At 39.5% G+C, this 26496-nt stretch overlaps 1 protein-coding gene across 2 annotated transcripts in view; it reads left to right on the forward strand.

The window, feature by feature from the left end:
• The window catches only part of unc13c (unc-13 homolog C (C. elegans)), a 139456-nt gene that overhangs the window by 103819 nt on the left and 9141 nt on the right, over positions 1 to 26496 (forward strand). For both annotated transcript variants that reach the window (XM_084720181.1, XM_084720178.1), the window contains 11 exons: positions 2436 to 2562; positions 4550 to 4646; positions 6769 to 6912; positions 7134 to 7211; positions 11144 to 11221; positions 16587 to 16675; positions 17037 to 17174; positions 18595 to 18718; positions 19507 to 19566; positions 22101 to 22181; positions 26000 to 26147. In XM_084720181.1, coding sequence (XP_084576307.1) covers positions 2436 to 2562; positions 4550 to 4646; positions 6769 to 6912; positions 7134 to 7211; positions 11144 to 11221; positions 16587 to 16675; positions 17037 to 17174; positions 18595 to 18718; positions 19507 to 19566; positions 22101 to 22181; positions 26000 to 26147 — 1164 coding nt within the window. The remainder of the gene's footprint in view (positions 1 to 2435; positions 2563 to 4549; positions 4647 to 6768; positions 6913 to 7133; positions 7212 to 11143; positions 11222 to 16586; positions 16676 to 17036; positions 17175 to 18594; positions 18719 to 19506; positions 19567 to 22100; positions 22182 to 25999; positions 26148 to 26496) is intronic.

Here is a 26496-nt window from a genome sequence, read left to right on the forward strand (position 1 = left end):
AATACTCCAAATAAGAAAGAAAAGGTTGGACAAAAAGTGGAACAGGGAAGGAAGAGTCATTGAGAGCGACTAAAAGAGAAAGAGAGACAAATACACACAGGAAGGGGGGTGGAGTGAGAGCATGGTGCCTTGCCTCGGGTAAGGACCGAATTTGGGAGGATTGTGATGCAATACACATACAACATTTAGTAGATGATTGCTCATCGCAGTTGACAGCCACTGTAATGTTAACAAATCTGGACTGATGATGCTGAATATAACACGAGAGGTCTGACTGCCACCTCTCTGGTTAAGGTTTGGTTAAGGTTGTGGAATTAAAGCTTTTTGGTTAAGGTCAGCGGAAGATTGTGGTCATGGTTCAGTGAACTCAGTGATTTTTTTTCTGTTAGTAGGAGATGGGATGTGCAGTCTCCAGTGTCTAAGTTAGACAGGCTCTCTGTTTGCCCAGCCACCCGCTGCTTTCCACCGTTGCCCCTAAGAGACAACAGTCATTATTTACACTGCTACAAGAGGTCACTTAAACATTTGAACAAACCACCAATTCTGTCATTTTTGTAGGCTAGCCCCCTACTAAATATTTTCTTGGTCAACTAGTAGTTGTTGATTCAAATGATTAGATGATTAGTTGATGTACGTTAATGATGGTGCAAAAAGCTAGCTGCCTGTCAAGTGCTAACGTCTAAAGTGGTAATGATTCAAAATATTGTGGAACAACTAGCAAGGAGACTGAGCACTTTAATTTATTTCGACACAATATAACATCACACAAGCCTCGTTCAAAACGATGTAATGAATAACTTCAAACCTCACAAAACAGGTACTCATGGACTTATCAACACAATGGGTGACTTATATTTACAAATTAACTTCTGAACCCGCCATGTCTTCATCATCCCCAGAGTCAGAGTCTTGATTAGAGCTGCTTGGAACTGCATTCACTGCCATCGATCTGGCCTCTGTTGTTCTCAGAGGCTGTGACCCAGTCTTATAAGACTGCTAACTGAGCTGAATAGTCAGTGGCAGCTACTGAACAGTTAGCAGCAGTGCACCAGTGACTTTTGTGTTATAAGAGGAAAAGGCCAAGTTGCAACAATCCTCTGATAATTAAGTCTTGGGCCTAATTGCAAGGTGCAGTTACTGAGCTAAGTTTAAGGTGACTTTTGTTGTTGTTGCTGTTTTCTCTCTGCAACTAAGTGGCCAATGAAAACATGGTTGACTTAGACTCTTTTCACCAACTAATGGTTTTGGCGACTATTAGGGGGCAGCTCTACATTTTTTGGCCATGCTAGTGACTCAGTGTTGGCCAGTCTACCACTCAAGTCCAGACTGAAATATCTTAGTTGTGTATCTCTCAACTTGTTTTGCTCAGCTGTGCTGCATTTAGTACTAATTGGCAAATGTCAGCATCTTAACACACTAAGCTAAGATGGTGAACAGGTAAATAGGGGTAGGGTCGTCATTGTGATAATAGTATTTAGAATTAGCTCCAGTTTGCCTAAATACAGCCTCACAGTGCTAGCATGGCTGTAGACTCTTACATAGCTATTGCTCTTCTTTTTTGTGACGCTGTAATCTGTTTTGCAATATGTTGATTTCTTCCCTCACCTTTGATCTTTATTCTGTTTCATCTGTGCTGTAATGATAGTTGCCTTGTATTTTATGTTCATGATCCTGCAGTTGATCTGATCAGTATTTCCCTCCTTCCTCCTTCTCATTGACATTGTCTTATCTGCATGAATGTATGGCAAAGACAATTTAGTACCCACCAGTGCAGCTGCAGAGTGTTTTTTTTTCTCATGGTCTTTCTCCCATGGTCTTTTCTCTTTCGTTTCACATCCCGCTTGCTGTTTCTACTTCAGTGGCTTCCTTTCTTTTCCCACATCTCTTCTTTCCTCACTCCCTCTCTTATGCCATCACCATCCATCTCTCCTCCAGGGGATCCAATGGAAATGTTTAATTGTTCTGAAATGTCTACAGTGAGCTGGACTAAATGACTCAGCAGCCATGTCAGCTGACATGAAAGTCTAATACCATTTTAGCTTCAGTTTGTTTGCAGTCATTCAAGGACTTTCTTTCTTTTGAAGGGAGCTGGACACATTCACAGGCTCGGTTTTATTTTCCCATTCTTTGATAGCTCAAGGTTGTACATAATTGAGCCTGTTAAGATGTCAGATTAAAAGCAACAACTACCTACCGAGGTGTTTTCATGCATATTAAGATATCTGCAAATTTCTATTAGTGTGTGTGTGTGAGTGTGTGAGTGCCTATGCATTTTTTGGAAGAAGATGCAGTTCATGTGCTGTTTTCTTTTTTTTTTCATTCTCTCTGGTCAGTCCAGAGGTGTTTGTATGTGTCAGACTTGCTGTTTAAGAATTCTGACTTCAGTCAACTGTATATGCTAACGTGTGCTTCTCATGTTTTAATTTGCCTTACAGAGCATGACAAGCACCGCCTATGCAAAAGTACTGAATATATGAATCTTCACTTCAAAGTCAAATGGTTCCACAACGAGTATGTCCGTGACCTGCCGGCCTTCAAGGGTGTTTCGCCTGAGTATTCTCTGTAAGTGTCCTTTCATTTTTAAACACGTGTACATGCAGAGAAGCTGAAAAATGCATACATACATGCATACATACATACATACTGTATAGTGTCATTGTGAAACAGGGACAGGCTGTTCTAACATCCTCTGTAAAACAAACAGGAAAAAGACCCAAAAGTCCCAAAAAGGCACACACAGACTAAGGAGACAGACTAGTATTTAGGCATGCTGTGTGCGCACAAGTGTCCAGTGTTTTTTGGACCAATCTTCGAAATGTTTTCATATGACAAGAGTATCTCGGACAGGCCTGCAGTCCTTGTGAGTCATTTGAAGCATGTTTAACTCCTCCTTCAGGTATAACATTGACTCACTTGGAGTTGAGAGAAATGTTGATAAATGCAGATGATTGATTGCTTTTTGCCATGGATTTCCTCATTGGAGCACTGGAAAGGGACAAGAAAGACAGAGTGAGTGTAGCATTGACTTATTTCTTAGTATGTTGCTTAATATTTAACCTACCAGCCCAGTTAAGACTGCTTTCTTATTTACACTGGCAAGCTGCTCAGAATTTACCTTTGAGGAAGAGGGTATAGGGGATAAAGGAAGTTCCACACAATCAAAAACGCAGTAATCCAGATGATTAGTTTGCTTTTTTTTGTCCACATTATATAATGTTAAGTCTTCTGCTGCAAGGCATTCCCCATCTTTCCAAAAAAGAAATTGCTTGTGTTATTGGCAAAACTAAATTTTAAAAATCCTTAAAATAAAGTCAAGAAAATATCATTTACATATAAGAGACAAAAGGAGGGGTCCGAGTACTGATCTCTGTGGAACTCCACAGGAAACTGTTTCACGGCCTGAAGAAATGTTTTCCATACCAAAACAATCTTTAATCATTTAAAAATTTAAAAACAATTTTAATATATTTCAAAGCATATTTCAGTACCACATAAACCATAGGGAAAAAAAAAAATCTGTGATGGCAAGACTATCAATCATGGTAAGTCTGATCAGTTTCTGGTTAAGACGGAATCTGTAAAACCGTCATGTTCACATTATCTGTGTGGGCAATTTATTCCTACAAACCTTTAGACAAGCTGAGCATAAACTGTTTTGGATGAGGAGACAAATTTATAACCTAAAAGCATGTTTTCACGTATCCGTCTTTTCCATTGTGCATGCATAATCATGTGCAGCAAAGCAGGGGATAGCTGCAATATAAACACGTGTAATGCAAGTAGGGAACGCAGTGCCCTCTCCCATGCTGCCAGTCTATCAGAGTAATGACTCACCCTCCCCCTCTCCAACACTGTCAGTCAAACCATCTCTAGCAGGATTGATTCTTCCAGAGGCATGCACATCATACAAACGCACACGCTTTCTCACACACACACACACACACAGTCTTCCTCTTCCGTCTGCCTGTCTCTCTTCTGTTTCTCTGTCGCCACGCCCACCTTATTTATTGGCTTTCCTTCCTGTGGCAGATGCCCTTAGCCAGGGTACAAAGCACTTTTGGGGGGACATCCGTTGCTCTGAGGACAAGCTCAGGCACTATATTAAACAAGGAAATGGCAAAGTGAAACAGACAGAACGGCATTATTATTCCACTAACAAATGTAGTTCCTTACCCGACTCATCCGTCCCGGCCTGTCCTGTCCTCTGCTGTCCTCTGTCTGAGCCTCACAGTCTAATCTGTCCACAAACTGAAACCTGATATCAGTGCCTGCATGAATTGCAGCCTTGGCCAAAACCACATCGAAATCTGCGAGGTCCTTTCAGGATACCATTTTGAGTGTAACACGATCAATTATCATTGATCTCCCTTAAATACAGTGGTTCCCCTGAAATGTTTAAATAGATGAAAAGCCTTGGCCTCAGGATTGTTCTCATACCCTAAACTTAGACACATCTTGTGCTCCAGACGGATGAGAGGAACCACAGTGCTAAAAAGATACTCTCATCTGTGATTTGATCCGTCAATGACAGAATGCTTTTCTTTTTTAGGTGGTTTGAGCCGTTTGTCATTCAGTGGCTTGATGAGAACGAGGACGTTGCCATGGATTTCCTCAATGGAGCACTGGAAAGGGACAAGAAAGACGGAGTGAGTGTAGCGTTGAATTATTTCTCAATATGTCACTTTATATTTAACCTACCAGTCCACTTAAGACTGCTTTCTTATTCACAAGGACGGGCAACTAAAAGTGAAGTTACCTCTTGAGGAAGAGCGTGTGGGGGATAAAGGGAATTTCACACAGTCAAAAACACTTCTCACCTAGGGACATCACACGACAGGAATATAAATGACATTTCAATTAAACACTGATAAAAACAGGAAGCAAAACACGATTTTCAGAGCAGTCAAAGGCACAGAAGGATATTAGGCAACAATGAGAGGAAAGTGTGTAAGCTTCACAATACAAGTTTGGCACAGAAAGTATGTGTGTTTGCATGAGGATTCATATGTATCTGAATAAAGGGATGCATATGGTTCATAACATTTCTTGTAGCTAAAAAACAGCACTTAACATTTTGGGACAGTCAAAATGTATTAATGGTTTTCACACTGCGATCCAGGGACTAACGGTGTTCGTCTGTAGGTCTGTGGTATAATGTGCATTTATTGTGGGGGTTCTTGACATGAAAAAGTATATGACATTCAGCCACACTAGATGTTACTAAGTCCCTCCCGGTCCTCCCTGCGTCTGTTTCCAACATGGTGGTCTGGTCACAAACTCATATTATAGCCAAACAGTACAACAAAATAAGTTTCCATGAACATTTGAGGCAAAAATAGGCAACTTAGTAACAAAACCTTGGTCCATATTTGATCAGCACTGCCTACTTTGGCAGATTGGTTTGAGTTTTGTGAACAGTGTGTGTTCAGATGCCACTTTCCTTTTTCTTCTTTATTTAGATTTATTGAATGATTGACACAAATGTGTTTGGTCTGCAATATCTTATTTGAATAGTAAAGCATACAGTATTATTACAAAGCTTGTCATTTTACTTATTTTAATCTGCACAGTTTGCTCTTCATAATATCACTAGTACTGAAAAAAACACTTGTGCTGTGTAATGTCGTCAGTGGTTCTGTAAGAGGTTTTTCTAGCCAGACTTTACTTAACTGACATCTCCTTGGAAAAACCTATGTTACAAAGTGGGAACATTGGGTTTAAAATTTGTCAGTGTTTACCAGTCTGGCAAAGTCTATACCAAGGTACTGTACATTAAGGTAAGTGTAAGATGCATTTAAAAAAAAAAAAAAAAAAACTCTGCAGCTTAATGGAAATGCACTCCTAAATGGCCTGAGTTTTCTTTTGGAGTTGATGCAGTCTATAAGTTAATTTAGCTGAGAACAGAGCACAAAGCTTCAGGCCTTCTACTTGGTTATACAGTTTGTCTATCACCTCCATAAAGCTCACATTCACACTGGCCAAGTGTAACTTTTTTCATTACCACTGACTGAAAAGTCTAGCCCAGGATATCTTCTACTGAACAATGTTAAGAGATGAAACCATGATTCATCTTTACTTTAACACATTAAACATTTGTGTGAATTGGACTTTTGCATCAGTCATAAATAAATCAGGAATCCAAATGCGTTCAAGAAATAACCGCACATAGAGTTTCAGAAAGTGTAAGTGAGGGGCATTAAACATACGGCCTGTGAGCCAGAACTGGCCCACCAGAGGGTCCCATCCAGCTCACTGGATTGCAGAGAAGTCATTCATTCCAATTTTTCAGTAAAATGCACTGCTATTCCTGATTTGTCCAGTGGAGCCTATGCTGTCTAATAAGAGTAGCAGGGCCTATAATGGCTTCACTATTACAGATATCACATGCCTGCATACAAACTATGGGACACAGCACTGTCAGGCAAAGGTTATTATTCAGGCAGAAGCCACAATTACCACTGACCATTGCTGTATGTGGCCCATGAACTGAAATGAGTTTAACACCCCTGAAATTCACACATAAAGGGTTAACAGCACATCTACCTGCTTGGGTCATTAGCAGTAAGTAGATTCCTGCTCTGTGACTGATGTGGTTACAGAGTAATTGGTACATTAATCGAGTGTTGTCTTCACTGTCCAAAATAATGTTTCACTATTATGAGGTGCTTAGAGGTCTTAAGAGATTCTCCGTCTGTTTCTTTTTCTATTTTCCTTCCCTTTTTTCTCCCAACCCTCCATCACTCTCTCCCTGTCTCTTTCCTGCAACAGTTCCAGCAAACCTCGGAGCATGCCCTCTTTTCCTGCTCGGTGGTGGATGTGTTCACTCAACTGAACCAGAGTTTTGAGATTATCAAGAAGCTGGAGTGTCCAAACCCGCAGGCCCTGGCTCACTTCATGTGCCGCTTTGCGAAGGTTAGGCTCTTTGAGAAGGCCCCCCAGTGAACTTTGAATACTCGTGTGGGGAGTTATAACTCACAGCTAGTTTTGATCGAAGAAGACTCTGTAGTCTATTTATTCTGTTTGATATTATCTTGTTATTAGGTTGTGACTGCTTTAATGTTTTTGTAAGTCCTAGAAATAATATGACAGCAAACAACCTGTAATTATAAAACTGTCTCTGTCCCTCCCCACAGACTATCAACAAAGTTCTTCTGCAGTATGCTGCAATCATATCCAAGGACTTTCCTTCCCATTTGAGTAAGGAGAACGTGGTAAGTGCCCACTCAAAGGCTGCAAAGTTTCCACGATGATGGTCTCTAAAAGCGGTTTGCATGGAAACCACGTGTAGAAAGTTTCAGACAGCAGCCCTGTCTGTTCTACGCTGAGTCCCGCCTTGTCTACAGTAATGCACTTTACACTGTCTCTATTAACGGAGACACAATTATTCATCTAACAGCCCATAGCTGATAGGGAAAAGTCATTGGTATTTTCTGGGCTCTCTGTCCATTGTTAAATGTGACGGATGACTAAATGCAGAGTCTTCCGAGTGGCCTAATTATCCGCAGTGGTCTTTGAAGTTGAAGTGAGAGATAACACACAGGGTATGAGTGGAGGAAGCAGATGTTTCTTTATAGTATTGACAGGCCCATTACAGTTGACTCAGAGAAAACACAAAATGTCTCTCCTCAAGACAAGAACGGACAGATGATGGAAAAAAGAAAATAAGAGGCTGATGGAGTTGCACAGCGGCAGGATTTCATCAAGTTAAAACTAATTTCATATTTGTTAGACTCATATATACAGTAGACGACCCACATCATATCCAATCTACTGTGTGCAACCCATTCTCATCCCAACTCGTCAGATCTCGATGTTTTGTCAAGCCTCTTGGTGTTTCATATTGATGCCAGAAAGCCTTTTTAACATGTGGTTAACACTGTGAAACAGTTGCAGTTTGGCCATACCTGTTTTTAGACATTTAGACGACTCTCATGTCTCACACAACAGATCCCTCTTACTTAAAATTTTTTATCTCATTATTCTGACATTTTAACTTGACTTTTTACTTTATCTCAATTTGGACTTTTTAACTCAAATTTTCATAAATAATTTTATTTATATTATGACTCACCATAGGGATTGTTTTTCTTTACACTTCTTCTGCAGTGATCATGGGCAAACTGTAACCTTCACTTTAAACAACTTCACTGCTAAACTTAAATCCCTCTGCTCTGATTGCCAACACCTCTCTGCTCTGAGTGCAGCCATCGACACTCTGTCTCTTTTCCTTTACCAGAGGGGAATGTAGTTTTTTCTTGGTGGGCTGTGCTGACCTTTTTTTATAGAGAGGTTAAAGGAGATTTACAGGACGGATGGAGGGAGAGAAATGTAAAATATTGGAGAATCTGGGGTTAAACAGGAGCGTTAACAAGTATTGTTTAGGCATAAAAAATACCTAGAATAAGACCATGGAGTTAGTATGCGTATGTTATGTTATGTCACTGAAGCAACTCACAAGATGATAGTCACATGACACATGTAATGTTATGTACCCTAAAAGTCACATGGGACACAAAAACTGGTCTCCTAGTTGAAAGTCCAACCTACTTCCTCCATATGACTTTTTCCCTTGAATATACAATGTCAAAAGCCTGGTCTGTCTCATATAGCCACGAATGGCTTTACATTCCAATCACTTGAAAGCCCGGTGCAGTTCTTTCAGCCTTGGGTACTGGGTGCGTCTCTGTGAGCTGCTGGAGGGTGGCGATAACACATCAGTATTTGACAAGTTGGGAATGAGAATGGGCGGGCGTGTCAGTCTTTGCCACCAACAAACTGAGACATACATTAAGAGAGAGCAGTAATATTAGACCCCTTAAATCAAATCAGTGTCTACTTGCAACCCCTGCCTCAACAGCTAAAATGTGGACACAAGTTGTTAAAAGTTTGCTCTTGTTTTAAGTTTGCTCTAAGGATTTTCAAAAGCCTAAAGGAGTAAAAGTACATCAAAAGATACAACTGAGACAAAAGTCTCAGTAATTTTTTTTTCAGTCATCTTGTGAATCCTCAGATTTAGCCTGGAACCCCTTGGGGCATTCACTGATCGAGAAGACCTGCTTTTGTAAACATAGTGCTGATATGAATATAAGTTGTGATATTGATAATATGCGCAGGCAACCGTTTTAGCTTAGCGAAAATCAATAAATACACCCCTGTGAGCCTTTTTTTTTCTTGTCAGTATCTGCAGTCCTGACTGATATCACATCAGCCCCGAACATTAACTGATAGATTATAATATACCCAGTGGGAGTGTAAGTGGACCAAACCCTTTATTCTATGTTTTTCACCTTCTCTCAAGCTAGAAATATGTAGCTGAGCAAAATCTCTTTTTTTTTCAGATTTAGAATATCTAATCCCACCCGTTCAAATTTGTTCATAAATCTAGTAGAGAGCAAGTCATTATGTGCTGCCGCAGAGACACCATTGGCTGCTTTGTGGATTCAAAGACACCAATCATCCTTCTCCTGTGGGGCGCAGAATGATCACTTTGGTACTATCCATTACCACTATCATAATTTTGGGGTGTTGTGTGTTTGACAGTCGTTTTTTGGGCAGATAATGTACATAATATGTGACTGACTGAAAACTCTGAAGAATTATTCACAGCCTCCATAAAAAGCGCTGTGATTAATGTCTGTCATCTGTTAAACTTGTTGTGTAGCTGAGAATCGATAATGCCTGACATATTCAGTGCAGACATTTCTCTCCTTGTATTATGTATCACGTTTCCCTGCTGACTGTTGATGTCGTGCTGAAACCTTGCATCTTTGTATAGATGATGTGTCAGGAAATCAAAACTGATGGATTTGACTGCACGTTTGAGGTTTTGCAGTGTGTTTTCAATTATGTGGGCTAGTCTCACACTTACAGATTCTTTCAGTACAATGTCAATAGCTGTAACAAACTGACATTAATATATTAGGAGGTTCAGGCATTCATGTGTGAAGGGTGTGTGAGCAGATAAGAAACACAGATCTAAGGGGGTCAGATGGGATACCCCTGGATTTTTTTTTTTTTTTTTTTTTTTTTTTATGCAACTAAGTGCTTATTTTTGATGACTTTTAGGATTACTCAGGTGCTTGTCACACAATAATAGAATTACAACACTGAGCAAAATAAAGCACAGAATCAATAAATAAAAATGTTTAAATTCTGTTATGCATGCATGAGCTAGTTCTTATCCAAGAGCAAAGAAACCAGGACAAAAGGATGACAGCCAAGCATAGACCAGATTAATACTTTATTATTACATTAGAATTATTATTTTTCTGCCCATGATAGTTTAACGGAAAAAGTGTTCACCCCACACTATTCTCCCCTGCCGTATAATTAATAAGAATGAGTTATACGTAAAGACAAAACTTGTATTAAATTGATAATATGTTAGTGATTTCAAGTTAGCAAAAGAACCAGCTGCTTTGTTAATTTTCTGGTTTTTGGTTTGTTATTGTATCCAGTATGTTGAATGGAGGACAGTGTAGTTAATGTAAAATCTAGCAGAAAAACAACTCCTTAAAACTCAGCTTTGTGCCGCTTTTGATAAGAGCTAGCTCATGCATGCATTACATGCCCTACACATAATGTGTATTTATCGTCTGCTGCAAGAAGTGCAACTGCATTACATCCAGGTTACTGCACTGTTCTCCATAAATGAGCCGATAGTTCACACTGTTAGATCACATTGGAGGAAACAAGAACTGTTAATAAGCTGCGTGTCATAACTGACCTTGTTTACAGTTTGAGGTTTCCTGTCAACTGTTTAAGATGATGTTTCAGATGTTTCTGTTAAAATGGTGGCATATGTGGAAAATGCAAATTTTTGGCTGCAATTGTGTGGCCACTGGGTAAAATTGGAGGCAAGAATGAGTGGCAAAGCCCCATCTAGGTGAATAAATTACATCAATGAACCTACTGTGTTTATGGAAGCCACTCTGAGTAGGCAGACTCTTGACAGCCCCTCCCTAAAAAAATATTCCTCATTGGATCTGCATGAATCACATACGTGACCTATTCTGGTGGTTTGTAAGCCTGGTTTTTGGATGTCAACATTATTAAATGTATATTTGATGTTCTTGTCATAAATAAGACCATCCACTGTACTACACGAAACAATTAAGTTATATTATTTCTTGTACTTTAACAGCCCTGCATCATCCTCAACAACATTCAGCAGCTCCGTGTCCAACTGGAGAAGATGTTCGAGTCCATGGGTGGCAAACAGGTCTGTGCCTGCCTGAGTGTGTCTGTCAAGTTCACTTTCACTTTCAGTTAAGAATTTCTATCCTCCTTTGGCATATGATATATTAATTATTACAATGCAATACTGCATTGAGCTGCATCCTTCCACTGGAAGGTCAAACCACAAGGTTAGCTTAAGAACAGCGTCCCTAGGGTTTCAAAGGATTCAATGTCTTGCTAAAGGACACTCCAGCAGTGTTGATACCAGCTAATATGAAGGCTTAAACCTCCGTCCGCAGATCAGCACTCTGCTGTGAAATAAATGCTGTGTCATGATTATGTAAATGATCGTTTCAGATGACATTTATATGAAGTGAAAGTGAATTGACCCCACCAGTGATGTGCTGTAATCCTTCCCTCAGTTCTGTACTTAACCATCTAATAGACTAATCTGACATGTAGTTCGGTTTGCTAATATCACCTTTTCAACTTCTACCTCTTTACTAGAGTTCCTCAATAACTTCCTTTGCACCCCATCATTTTTACCCCACCTCTAACCCCTCCTGTGTATATAATATGTTTTCTATTTGTAAATATTGAGTTAACACCCAATAAATCTGTGTGTTGGGTTTGATACACCGTTGAATTCTTCCCCCTGTCAACGTCCTGTCAGTCTTAAATGAGAAGCAGCAGCGGCGGCTTCTTATGACTTACATGCATGTTTCTCTCCAGTATCTAACGCCTGTCTTGCCTTGCGTTTTGTCTCCTGTCGTTGTGTCTTCTGTTTCCCCCCCATTTCCTTTCTGTGCTCTCTCTCTCTGTCTCCAGGAGGAGGGGGTTGTGTCCTTCTGTAAGGTGTGTGCAATAGGACCCGTCAACACCCCTTTCCACCATTTACCAAATGATACGAAAAAAGCACGCCCCCTCCCCCCTTGTGCCTCCCTGCCACCCCTCACGCTCCTACGCTTCTCACCCCACCGCCCCCCAACCCCTCCAGCAGCATGTGCCACAGAGCATACGGAATCTGAATTACCCATCACGCCTCTGGACAGGCTGCTCAAGCTCACCATCCCCGGCGCTCTGGGGATAGTGGCTCAACCCACCCGATCCCATCTTTATTTTTAGCTTGCTTTTTTTCTATCTGCCACTTCTCTATCCATGGCTAATTTAAAGAAGTGCGATATTTATTTTAGTTTGTTGCCCCCCTTTTTTTCTTTCCCAGCGTAAAGAGCAGATTCAGAAGCTCACCAAATCGCTGGCTGTGGTTTTGATCATTTCTATCCATTCCCCAGGCTGCAGCCACAAAATGCTTCCGACAGGATTTTTCAGACCGTGTTTAATGAGCTTCTCAAACACTTACAAATCTCCCCAGCTGTGCCCTCAGCTGAGGTGCTGCTACTTCCCCACCAGTTAGGAGATCCAGACCTGGATCACTCCCAGGCCATTATTCTGTGAAGAATAATGACACCAGAAGTCTTTACATCCCGTCTGAAAGTAAAATTATGGATATGCATTGTTAATGGACAATCAGGTTTATCTTTAAAGACGCCTTAAGTAATTTCTCTTGAATACTAATTATACAGCTAAGGTGTATTTCAGGTGAAAGTTTTCCATTAGTTTCTTCTCTGCACAGGAGCCTATTCATTACAGAACAGGTCCCTATCAGCAATTAACTCCCAGAGAGCCAATGTAATTACCAAGAGCTGTTATCATAGCATTACCAATAACAGAGATTAGCAATAATCTTTTACAGTGCCCACATTTATGGAATCATCATGGACTGACTCTCCAGATTGCTATCGGGCTTTATTTTGGGTGTCAGCCCTGTTTGTTAATATGCTTTTCTCACTTTAGAAATGGTGGTTTATTAAGCCTTTATTTACTTGCCAATGTTTAGGACAAAGTATGTTTCGGAATAACAGCCTGCCAGCGAGTAGATATTATATTGTTGAAACAGGCAAAGGGAAGCAAAGCTGGGCCGCTGTTGATAGGCTGTCAGCCAGGAGACAGTTTGTACACTCTGGATGTTCATCAGTGTTGGTGAGAGTAGCTGCCATGGAGGAGCCAGGTGCTCCATAGACTGACATTTCTTTTGTATAAAGTTTAATTACCATAATAAAAAATGGGCAACACTTTATTTGATGGGGTTGCATAAGACTGTCATTACACTGTCATAACCATGTCATGACACCTGTCATGAACATGAAGGGGTCTTTGTGAATGTTTATGTCATTCGGTCAGTTATGCCCATTTTGTTGCAAAGTTGATATTGTTTGAGGTGTATTTGTTATGACAAGTTGACATTAAACAGTCCAATAATGTCTTTATTATAACAATGTTTAGAAATTTTATTACACCACCAGATGCTTTTATAACAGTGTCATGAGTCTTTCCTTGACCTCAAGTAAAGCAATGCCATGTGGACTTGTCATAAAGAAGTGTAATAAGGCCAGTTGGACAGCAGAGCACAGTACAATGTCATCTTTTCATTAAAAAATATATAACTGACAAAATGAGAACAGCCATAAACATTCATGAAGACTCTTCATATTTCATTACCTGTGTCATGACATGGTTATGACAGTGTAATGACAGTCTTATGCACAGCACTTAAAATAAAACTCTGCTGAAAATGTTGTAAATTCCCGAGTGAAATACATGTATCAGAATGTCTTGAGTTGTTATTGGTGCACATATTGAAAACTTAAACTAGCTTCTAATAGTGCAAATGGAACATAAAAGGCATTAGGCACCAGCTCTATTCAGAGTTCCATATATATATTAATATAAATAACATTCATCATTTTGTTCTCGACATTTTATCCTTGGCCATTTCCTGGTTAATCCAAGGCCCTATCTTTAACCTGACATTTCAGAAGACGAATCTTTGATATTTTCCAATTACATGACTGCCTCACTTGGCAAGTCAAAGAAATGCTTGTGACTACCTTTGAATGGAGGCATTTCTGACAGGATTGCAGTCATCAGGTAGACGTTTGATTGGAGCATCAAGAACCGCACAGACTCAGAATGGAATTTTCTCTTCTCGTGAGGTGACAGGTGTCTTGGTTTATCTAACAGGCAGGTGAATTTCCTTTACCAGAGTTCCCAATAAGACACAGTGTTCTTGAAAATGAAAAAAAAAGAATCTCAATTTGAAAAACTGCTAGCCTTCAGATTAGAGGCCCAGTCTAAAACTTTCCCCAGGCCAAGGCGAACTGATAAAAGACCAAGGCCTACAGTGTTTTTCTGCTATCACTTGAATAGATGTTATCCGTTACTCAAACAGTAACATAACAACTCCAACCTCTATGGGCAATTTTCTATGTGACAGAAAAATCTTATGTGCTGCAATCCTTTTCATTAAGGTGACAGCAGTATGAGCACGTGGGCATGCAAACACACATACACACACACAAAGTTATCCCATTGGTGCTGCAGATAGAGGCATGTCTGCAGAATAACAATGTCTATAAAAGGTTTAGCTTACACATCCGCTTCCCAGCTGAGCCATCCGCCATTAGAATGTGTGAGATGAGCGGCTCCATGGCTGAGCTTATCGGGTCTAATGTGACGATCTGTTATGCATGTGGTGCGGTGCCTGGCCTCACACATCCATCTCAGGCACTGAGCCTCAGCGACGTGTGCTCTCCACCCCCATCCAAAACATCAATATTTGGACATTTGTACATGGCGAACCTGATTCATAAGCACTGAGATAAACAGTGACACAGATGCACTCATAGGGTACATGCAGTTACTGACACACAAATACACTTGCTCATACACGCATACACACACAGCACAGCATAAATATCCAATATCCATCCATGCATTTTCTCAGAATATGACCAAAACTACATGAACATGCGCAATCATTACATGTGAATGCATAAATATGGCACCGCAAAAACCCACACATGCCATGCATGGGCACATACATACTGTGAATCAAGTTTGCAAATGTGTTTGTGTGGGTTGTTATTGAAAATTGTTCATTGCAAGTCTGATTTCAAAATATATTAGGTACATACTAGTGGGATTTAAAGGTCCAGTGTGTAAGATTTATGTTGAGTAATTGGCAGAATATGTCACAAATTGAATATAATATTTATTATTAGTGTTAATCATGTGTGTTAATCATCTGAAAATAAGGATTGTTGTGTTTTCATTATGTTACAATCGGGGTAGATGCAGTAATTTTGGGGCCTAAGGTGAAAACAGTCATGAGGCCATCCACATCCCTTTTTCTACCCATTTTTCAATCACTGAATAAATAATAAGTCATGAATTGAGTCTCACAGCCTCAGGAAATAAGCTGCGCTGAAGTATGATGGCATGGTTGTGGATACTTAATCGAAAGAATCGCTGGGAAAGCTTTGCTTCATTTTCAAAGTCTGTACATGTTGAGCTGTTTGTTAACTCAAGTTTGCTACTGTTTTCCTAAATAACTTCCACAGATGCGCAATTTACTTGCTTATTGATTATTATTGTAGATATTATTACTTGATTATTGAATAGACACAGTTAATAGTGAGGCGATGAGACATGAATTAAGCATTCTGATGCCACTTTAGCATATATTTTTAAATGAGGATGTAATTAATTAGAAAAAAGGAAAAAAAATAAATAAATAAATAAAAAACACCTTTCTTAACCAAAGGTTTATGAGGCAATATATGTAGGCCTGGGTAGCTTTGGGCAGAAGGATATTGGAAACCTTTTTTCTTATGTTAGGTCCACTCCTGGCCAGAATGAGTGGTTTATGTCAGAATGTGCCGGTACTCTTCCATGGTGGCTGCCATGTTGCACCACCACGTTCTACAGTAGCCTGGAATGGAAAAACCGTCACTGATGATATCTTGTATATTAAACAAAATGTAGAAAAGTTGAAATCTCAATTTCAAAGTGAATCGCACAAAAGACTAATACTTTTCCCTGCAGCAACCATTTCCTTCCTTAACATAAAAAGTCAGTCAGAGAATTTCAGTATCAGTATCTCATATGACAGTAAGGTTTATTCCCCAGGGCTTTTTTAAATGGTGAGACCACCTGACAGTATACTCTCTCTACTGTAACTGGTGTAGTGGTGCACTAAAATATTCCCTTTTGGGAGACCACTAGCCAGGTTGCCTCTTTGCTGACACCATGTCCCATGACTCGGCAAGCAGTCATCATTGCAGCGCTCGGAGGTGAGCCGTCCATTTGTATTCAGAACGTCGCTTGGCACAGATGGCAGGCAGAATGAGTGGGAGGCCACCAACGAGGCAGGTTACTCCTCGGTGCCTGTCGTACCCCCCTGCTCCTAACACCCCAAACCCAGTTAAGGCAGAGACTCAGAGGTCTAGTCAGTGTGGGCTTGTGTATGCAGTGTAATGATGTAGTAACTGTCTGTCTTCCACTGACAGCTTGATGCAGAAGCCAGTGATCTGCTAAAGGAGCTGCAGAATAAACTCAACACGGTGCTGGATGAGCTCAGCGGAGTGTTTGGCTCCAGGTGAGCAACAGTGTGTCAGTGTGTGTGTGTGAGTGTGTTGGGAGGAGGTTCATTTTCATTACAGTAAACGTCTCCATTCATGTCTTGTTCTGTCAAAAAAAAATGTACTACAAGACTGCTTAGTTATTGACAGGCATGTACTCAAAATATAATCAAGTGGAGCACTTGCTATGCAGCATGCTCAGTGGGCACAGCGAGTTGCTAAACATTTCAGCTTGAACAAAAGACACCCTGCTCTTAACACCTTTTCAATAATCTAATGGGACCAGCAGGAGTGCGCTAGCACCTCCTTAAAGCTGCGTCACTGCTGAAGCCTAAAATACGGACCACTAACAGAGGATTGTTGTTTTCCATTGCACAGTTTCAAACCTGTGATCGAGGACTGTGTGAAGCAGATGAACCAAGAGCTGGTTCAGATGAAAGGTTCAGCCAAAGGGAGCAATGCTGCCATGGATGCAGAGACTGTCCTCCGGCCGCTTATGGACCTTCTGGATAAAAAGTGGGTATATACTAATTGCAAGCTTAGAGTTTAGCCTCTAACAGTGGTTTTCACACTTTTTGTTCCCAAGGCACACCAAATGGCAAGCCAAAATGTTCATGAAAAATAACTTCTATAACCGACCTTACCAACAGAGGCAGTGATTAGTAGCCAATCAGAGGCAGAGTTTCTGGGGTGTGGGGTGGGGAAAAAAATAAGGTGTCAATCAGGACATTTGATGTGTTCATTCATTCATTCATCAAGTATATTAAAAGTTTATTCACAACTTTTTGTATATTGCAAACTGTTCAGGAACCATCGCTCTCACATGTAATAGTAGATGAGTGCCATCCTCTTGCAAACCAATTGAGAGTCATTATTTCAAGAGTCAATATGCTCAGCCATCCATTGTTATCCAGTTTAAGAGTTTTGAGAGGAGATGCCAGAATCAGATTTCAAGCAGCCTGGTGTGACTGTAAGTGGATGGGACAGGAAGTAGCATGGATGAGGTTGCATAAACTGTGGAAGCTAGCACAGCAAAATTGTAACTATAGCTCTCAATCCAATAAATGCTCAATAAAAAAAAAAAACTTTTTTCTCCACACTCTCAGTCACGATTGCTCAAATATTGCTCTATTCACTATTTCTGTGTGTGGGTTTATTTTTGCCCTTTGCAATGTTAGATGGAATTATGAATGGGCAAGTAAGCTGATTGAAACAGAGCCATTAGAACAACAATGTTTCTGAATAAATTAGTTTTTATATTGTACAGACAAATGAATTCATAATTATTTTACCTGCCAGTTATATTAAAAGTGTTCAGATAAATCCATACCATATTTTTGAGCACAGGTACATTGATGCAAAGACTCATTGGTTAGATTTCCCCTCATGATGAGTTTTTCCATTCCATTTTATTTTCATTTCTAATTTCAGTTTAGTTTTGATAAATGAACAAAAATATTCTGTATAACTGCCCTGATAAAAAATGAATACAGCAGTTTAATAAAGACTACCATTTTACATTTGTTTTTAGGAAAAAAAGCAAATCCAACATTATCTGTGAATGTCTATTAATTCAGCCTAGGGACTGTATTTACTTCTGTGGCATTCTTGAAAGAATAGCGATGATATGGTTCAGCTGAGCTCTGGGAATCGCTCTCAACCATTTGTCAAAGCGACATTGAGGCCAATGGGGTATTACAGGGAATCCTCTTAATGATATGGAAATACCAAATCCTTCCTCCTGTCTCTGAGACCCTGCTTGCACAATAGACTAAGATTAAAGCATAAAGCTGCTGCATTTATTCTATGAATCACAGGTGTTTTTCGTTATTTAATCATATTATTTACAATGACGTCATCACTTGGAGCCTTATGCTGCGTCAGTTCTGTTTGACTGGTTTGACCTGACAAATTCTCTCGTCTTGCCGTTTTACAGTTTGATGTTATTTGCCAAGATTTGTGAGAAGACTGTGCTGAAACGAGTCCTCAAAGAGCTATGGAAAATTGTGCTGAACACCATCGAGAGAACAATTGTTCTGCCTCCACTGAATGACCAGAGTGTGAGTTTGATTAATTATCTGTCTCTTTCTCTTTTCTGTTACTCTTTTCATCTCATCGACCAGCCCTACACCTCCCTCCTCTTCTCCACCTGTCTCACTCACATTTCCTCCATCTGTTCAGCTCTCTGCCTCGTAACACACAAATTACTGTACAGGAGATGAAACAACATGGCATCTCTAAATCTTTGCTCGTTGGGGGAAATTTTTCACACTGCTAATCCCTCTTTTAGAGCCAGGATGACTTTTTTTCATCTCAGGAATATCTTAGTTGAAGTTTCTTGTTGTTGTTGGATGAAAGTGCAGCTTAGTGCAGCCATCATATCAAGAAGTTTCCAACCATTTACCTCTCTTAACTAATTAGTCTGTGTCACAGCAAACCTTTTGAATTTTAGGTCCAATTAGAAATTAGATGATGATGACGATTAAACGATTGAATAAAATATAAAATATTAACATTTATTTTGTGTTAATTAAGAGTTGTATTGATCAAGTAATCATGAATAATCTCTAGAATAATCGAGAATCTCTCTTTCATTTATACCTAACAAGGCTAATTTAAATTTAATGTTACTGACACATCTGTGTTGGATGAGAGGTTCTTGAGAAAGCTTCAAGCAGCACTACCAGAGGCCAAGAAATTGGTTAGATAATGAGTTCATGTTTAAAATCTTGTCCCTTCATTGTCTGTTACTTAGTTTTTCTCTTTTTTTTTTTTTACATATCCATCTTTTGAGTGTTTCCAACGTTATTTTGCCGTAACAGAAAAATCTGTCTCTCTATCTCAACAGCAAGGAGCTCAGATGATCTTCAATGCTGCCAAGGACTTGGGGCAGCTGTCCAAACTGAAGGTAATTTTTGGATGAACCCGAGGCGGGTGTTGCTAATCTCAGCACACAAACCCTACAATGTCTGAACACTACAATGTCGGATTCCAAAGGGATTTCTCAAAGCTTAGCCTACTCACTGTCATCTCAGTAAAACAAGCATTATGCCTGCAAATACATGGAGATCTCTAATTATGCTGAACATGGACTATGTACTGTGTGTAAATAGTACATCTGAAGCATTATAGATAATACAGATAAACACTACAGAGCCTATTAATCCATATTTAAACATTTTAAAAAGTGTTTTTTGTGGTTAGCCACTTATATAACTACATATCAACATGAATGTAATCATGATAGGCTACTAAAAATGTAAAATAGATGTTAATTTTTCTCTCATTCACACTAGAATTGTTTGGATGGAAATATACCAGTAGAGTCACTTAGCACCTGTACCTAATTGTGCACTTAGATTTACTTTATCTACATATTTGGATAGATGCATAATGTCATTTGGAAGCAGAGTCGTGTAAGCTATTGTAGGCTTCTGCATTATACAATGCAACTCAGTGCAACACTAGCCAGGCTGGTGTCTAATTGCTGATGTGACCAGAGGATGTTTAATCCCATGAGCTCTGTGTAGTGGGGCGTTGGAATGGATCAGTGGTTGCACTGTGGTTTCACTAACAACTGTGGTACGACAGTAGCTCAGAGAGGTATTTTGGCTCTGAGTCACACGCAGGATGCAAACTCAATTTGTGTCTATCTGCATTTCGTATATATGTGTGTGTGTTTGCCTGCTGATGTGCTCGTGCTCATGTTTGTGTCGTGTGTATTGTGTATGTCAGAGTGTTTTCACATTAGGTACGATTGCTTGCCTGAGCACAGCTGATGTTTTATCATCTTGTTATGTATGATTTTGATTATTTATAATCTTCAGCTCACTTTATTGAGTTATCAACTGAATCAATTCTCTGATATGATTTTTTAAAAGGTGTTGTATACAACATTACTTCCACCAAAACAAATGCAAATTATGTTACTATATTGCCTATTTCTTGCTTAACTCTTATTCAGTGTAACACTTAGCTGTAATACAAGAAATACTGTGACCACACAGCTACCATTTTGGCTCCAGCTTTCAACAGAGACTCCTGAGATTCAAATCAAACTGGAAAACTAGACAGTGCATATCTATATATCGTATATTTTTCCAAGCAAATAGTTTTTGCTAACATTTGTTGTATATTGCACCTTTAAGTTAACTGTGATACTTGCTTTGTTGTTCAGTTTCATTATTATTATTAATGTATATGTGTAACCTCAATTACTACAGGGTTTAACATGCAAAATGAGTCCCTGTGAAATTACTATTCAAGCGTTGTGGCCTTTGACCCATGTAATGGCATGGATTCATGGAACAGCAGAGTTAATCAGGCTGATATGTTATTTCTTTGAAACAAATGATGCTGTGTGCAGGACCACTTTGACAATCATGTCCTTTGACCGCCACAAATCCCGTGGTCATTTCAGGGCTGCACTTATCTGGCCAAACAAATATGTTACAAAGGAGGATTTGCAGTGTTTTATCTATTTTCCCTCCTAAACATGGTGAAGGGAGATTTATTTCTTCTTAAAGGATATACAATTCTGGACTTACAACATTAGAAATCGAAAAATTCTGTCCATAAATCTGCATAGGTGGGTTTTCATGAGAGAGAAGTGTTTCCTTCTGCCTGCAGCCATTAGTTATTTTGGGGCTCACCATCACATTGTTTTCACGGGATGGGGAGATTACTGGAACTGATTCAATACAAATCAAGTGGGCCCAATGCAACTTTGGCATAAAAAAACAGACACCATCTTAGCACAGATGTTGATTAAAGCATTTTTCATCTCCACACCAGCTCCTCTGTCTGTTTAAAACAGACTTGTGTGTGTTTCTAGATTAAATCTATATCATATCAGTGTGTTTAATCTGCAAATTCTGATTTGATCTATGGGATCTGCATTTTCACAGCATTGCTGCACATTATACAAATTTCTTCTAGTGCAGTTATGTTGATTAAATCTAGCAAACAACACCAAGCTCATGCAAAAGTTCACAGACTTCTGTTCTTTTGTACACATGAGGGACCAGAACCGTGAAGCTGTGTAGATTAGGACCAACATTTGAAGCGGCGTTTGCATTGGCGATTGCGTTTTTTCAGAGCCCCATTTCCCAAAACTCTTTTATCTATACCCATAAGGGAAACACCTGGGAAATAACACAGTGCCAAGTTATTTGTTGTAATCAATTCACAACTGAGGAACACTTCAATTAGAATCGACAAAAAACATTTTTCATAATTAAGATTCTTTTTGAGCAGGTAGGAGACAGCAAGGCTCAAATTTATCAGACTCACTGCAGTTTTATTGACTACAACTTGTGCTGTTGTGTAAACTGTAAATGCTTGAGTACAGTTTTGTGGTTCACCTGAGGTCATTAACATTATGCTGGAGAAACAGCTTAAAATTCCAAGCCTGTGTTTGACTTGATCTAATTATCCCTCCAGGAGCATGTCATTCGAGAGGAAGCCAGAAGTCTGACTCCACGACAGTGTGCAGCCATGGACCTCGTGCTTCCCACCATCAAGGTGAGTTTTATATCGACTGTACTGTTTGTTGCACGACAAGAGACTAAACTTGACCTTTAAAAAAGACAAGCGAGCATAGCAGAGCAGAGATTTGCCAGTTGACTTCAAGAAGAAATCTATAATAATACTTACTGTACTAAATCAGAAAATGACCATGATACGTCATCAGAGATGAAGAAAACATGCTAAGTTGAAAAACTTGATTCGCTGTTTTTGTTGGTGTGTTTCACATTTATTATTAAAAAATTTAATCTAGTCTGAGAGAGGCAGTCACTGAATCCTTTTGTTTATGGAATGACATGGGAAACAACTCGCCTCAACCATACATCATGTGTTAAATATGGATTCCACCTATTTAATATACCAACTATGGCTCCAATGGCTCACCATTTGGTCTGCACTGCTCATTTTTGAATTCTAGGGTCTTACATGTTGCTCCTGTAAATCAAAATTGTGTAATTTGAATACATTGTTAACTGGGAAGCTGTGACTCAGGTTTTGTGCTTGGGAAATCATGGGATGAAATTTTATGGGCCCCCCTTCTCTATGTCCCCCTGTTTTTCTCGTGTGTATTTTCACTGAATGAAAAGGTTCATTGACATTACAGGTATATCTGAAATGGAAAAAACGTATTCTATTGCATGCATGTGGATTTGATGTCAGACTAAAATGGAAAAAAATTAATAATTCTTCACTGTCACCTCACACTTTGCTAAAGAGATAATTGAGCTGGTATGAATCTCTGCTTTTTTATAGTAGTTCTCTCTCCTTGATGTTCATTGACGAGACACGGTGTCGTTGCAAGAAGATGCCCCTTATTAAAGTGCTTTCAAAATGCTTGGGGAAAAAAACACCATTCCACTTTTAAAAACACATGACTCAATGCTAGTCTAGACTCATCTGAGGAAATGTAATTAATATCCAGGAAAATGGAAAGACGCCCAAAACCTCTCAGCAAAAGAAAGTGTGAAATGCAGCACTGTTAATTTACTACCGCGCGACCGTTTGTAGTAAAGGGATATGAGAAAATTTCAAGACCAAGCCTCAGTTCTACAGGGACAAGAGGAGAGTTATGGTGAGATGCCACTGTGGGGACGCTGCATCATAAAGTGCCGAGAAAACTAATTGATTCTGCCGTCTCCAAAGACTACCTGCAGGTTTAGATCAATCATGCTGCTGGAATTCTTTTCATCAGTATTCCAATGAGAACAGTCAATTAACACAGTTCAGTAATGCTTCAGTAAAGCTGGCCAATCAGATCAAAAAGCGATATGCAGATGGATACCTGTATTGTTCATATAGCCAGCAAAAAGCTTTAAACCTGCAATCTAAAAGAAAATATGAAATTGGGAGCAATTAGCCAAATAGATTGTATATGTACAAATATGTGGAAGATAGATACTGTACTAAAGAGACAGAAATACATAAATGCAGTGAAGTGGCACTTCAGACTCACACAAGCAATGATTATGTCTTAAGTCTATTTATAGGAAATAAATCAGTGTGTTGATATACCACAGTGTATCTGCTTGAATATTTATCAAGAGTGCATCCAGTGATTATCTGACTGATCATATTTTTCCAGACTGAACTTTGAACCTATGAAAACTAATGGGTGGGATAATGGGTAAATGCACTGGCCCATAGAGAAGTGCACATGTGACAAAGATGCCTTGCGGTCCGTTTTACTAATTCCCAATAATGCACCATTTGTTTCCTTTCTTTAAACCCTGACCTGTGAGTGACTGTAGAAGAAAGGCAGCTGTTTGTTTCTCATGAAATCCAGCTTTGTTATACGTATGGATGGACTACACATTTTTATTTCAGAATATGTCATTTTTCTTCTTCAAGAATGTATTAAACACACATATAACCAGTTTTGTCTAGTATGATATACGTATTACATACTTTACATGGAAAACATACAGAGTACTTGCTTGCGTAGATTCGGACTACACTCAAGAAAAGGATACAGAAGAAGGAAAGAAAAAAGAAAAAAAAAATTAAAGAAAAAAGACAGGACGTAAGGAATGATATAACAAAGAATGCAAAGTTAGATGGGGAAAAACGATAAGAGAGAAGAAATGTAGGAAGGGTGGCAGTTTGGCAGGTAATTTTGCCAGAGGCGGGGTGATATTTCTAATGGAAATCCCCCGCAGCCGTCATCAAAAGCAGTGACATACGCACGTCAGAGCACTGATGCCCCCCCCTTCAACCTTGGGGTTTATATGTAGCAACGTCATCATGCAGAAACCAGGTCACATGGGAAAACATTTTCAGAAGACACACTTATGACACTAACACATATGTTTCAGCCACATTTTAACATGAAACCTAACCTAAACCACAGCAAAACTATTGAATAAACACATATGCATTTAAATACTAAAGTCAACTCTGTCATGTCATGTTTAGAAATCCTGAAGAAGTAGCTACAGACAGACCGATGTATAACTGCATCCTGTACCCCCTTCACCCATAAGTTTTAGGTTTTATAAAAAGTACAGCTATATCATCATTTATAATAATGGTTCACAAACTTTCCAAGTCATGACCCCTGGAATTATCAGGTTGGTGTTCACAGCCTCCAATTTAAAATCTATTCTAGGGAAAATTGGTAACTGGTACAAAAACTGGTGCAGGTGATGAAATGTAAAAACATTTCCAGTCTAAAATACAGCCCACATTTCCCATCATCCTAGTGTTGTTCCGAGTAGTTTAGTTTTGCTATTTTATATTACAAAAATACAAATTTTACTTTTTGATAGTGTTTATGTCTGTTCAGAACACGGTGGTCCTTTTTGTTCTGGTTTACAGTTTTAACCATTAGTTAATTAAGTGATTGTCTCTTGTGTGAAATGTCATTAAGGGGCTGATTATGTTGTGAATTTGTTGCAGTTTCCCATTTAGTGCGTGCAATTTCATTTCCTTTCTCTTGATGAACTCCACCCATGACTCACCCCCTACATGCCAGATTATGAGAGGCACGTGTCATTCAAATTTTGTGGCTCATGAGTCATTAGCGAGGCGGAAAACAGCTCCTCCTCCTGTGCTGAGTCACAGTCACACAAGTCACACACCCTATAGGGGCGTCATTCTATGTCTGGAGAAGATGATATGTCTGAAATGTTAGCTGGCAGTTACATTAATGTGTGTTTGCTTTCTCTACCTTTTGTTTTATTTTTTGTTTTGTTTTGTCCAGCGATTAATCTGTATTTTGGATCACGACAACAGACCCTCCATTAACTCTGCAAACACCCCAACAAATACCGCCTTGTTTCTGTAATGATGTGTTACAGAGGAGACCATGCTACACACGTAACAAGCACAAAAGAATCAACATGATACAAGGTTTAGAAATGTGTCTCCATGTCTTTATATTCATCCTCACTTCTTTTTCAGCGACGCCTCCTTTCTTAATAAGATCTGTCCATGGCCACCCTCCCACCTTCCATATGTGGGAGTGGTGACAACGTTTGAAAAGAAAGCAAAGCCTTGTCTGTCCTCGGCTATCAGGCTTATCAGCACAAATGGGCATTAACCATCCAAGCATGGGTTTCAGGTTTAAATGCATGGTAATTAGCTACAAAAGTGGCTATTACCGCTGTCTCTTGTCTGGTCCCTCTCTGTGTCTGCTCCGCCTTATAAAATGCATACTGTCCATATAATCCTAGGTTAGTCTCTCAGCACACTGTAACCTGCTGTCATGTATGAACTCAGAAGAGGTTGCTACCATGTTCATGTTAGGGTTCAGGTATTCCAAAGCTTCTGTTTACCTTGGAAAATTATAAACCACCTTTTCATTTTTTTTTTTGCAGCAATACTTCCATGCTGGAGGAAACGGTTTGAAGAAAACCTTCCTCGAAAAGAGCCCCGACATGAAGTCCCTCAAATATGCTCTCAGCCTTTACACTCAACCTACAGATGCCTTGATCAAGAAATATATATGCACCCAAACCTCTCAAGGTAAGGAGCTCACCAAGGTCAGGCTCAGTTAGGTTTCACTTAAGGCAGTGGAATTACTTTGGCATTCAAATGCTGAAAAACGTTTGGGTTAAGAGCTGTTTTCTGTGACCTTAAATGGAAAGGCTCAGACTAAAAGACAGCTGCTTTAAAGGCAAAAAATGTAAACAGTTATGCAAAAATTTGTTAAGATAGTGGAACTGGCGAGAAAGGTGTGAAAAAGAAACAAAGCACAGATTGTTGGTACTATTGTGCAGCAGCACTTTAGCACCTTTTCCAGACCAGAGTTAGTAAACATATTCTCATTAAACTTGATAAAGTCTGGTACATTGCATGCCTGCAGCCTCTCATT

Source organism: Lutjanus erythropterus, chromosome 1 (assembly GCF_056507025.1).
Source record: "Lutjanus erythropterus isolate fLutEry1 chromosome 1, fLutEry1.hap2, whole genome shotgun sequence".
NCBI lineage: Eukaryota > Metazoa > Chordata > Actinopteri > Lutjaniformes > Lutjanidae > Lutjanus > Lutjanus erythropterus.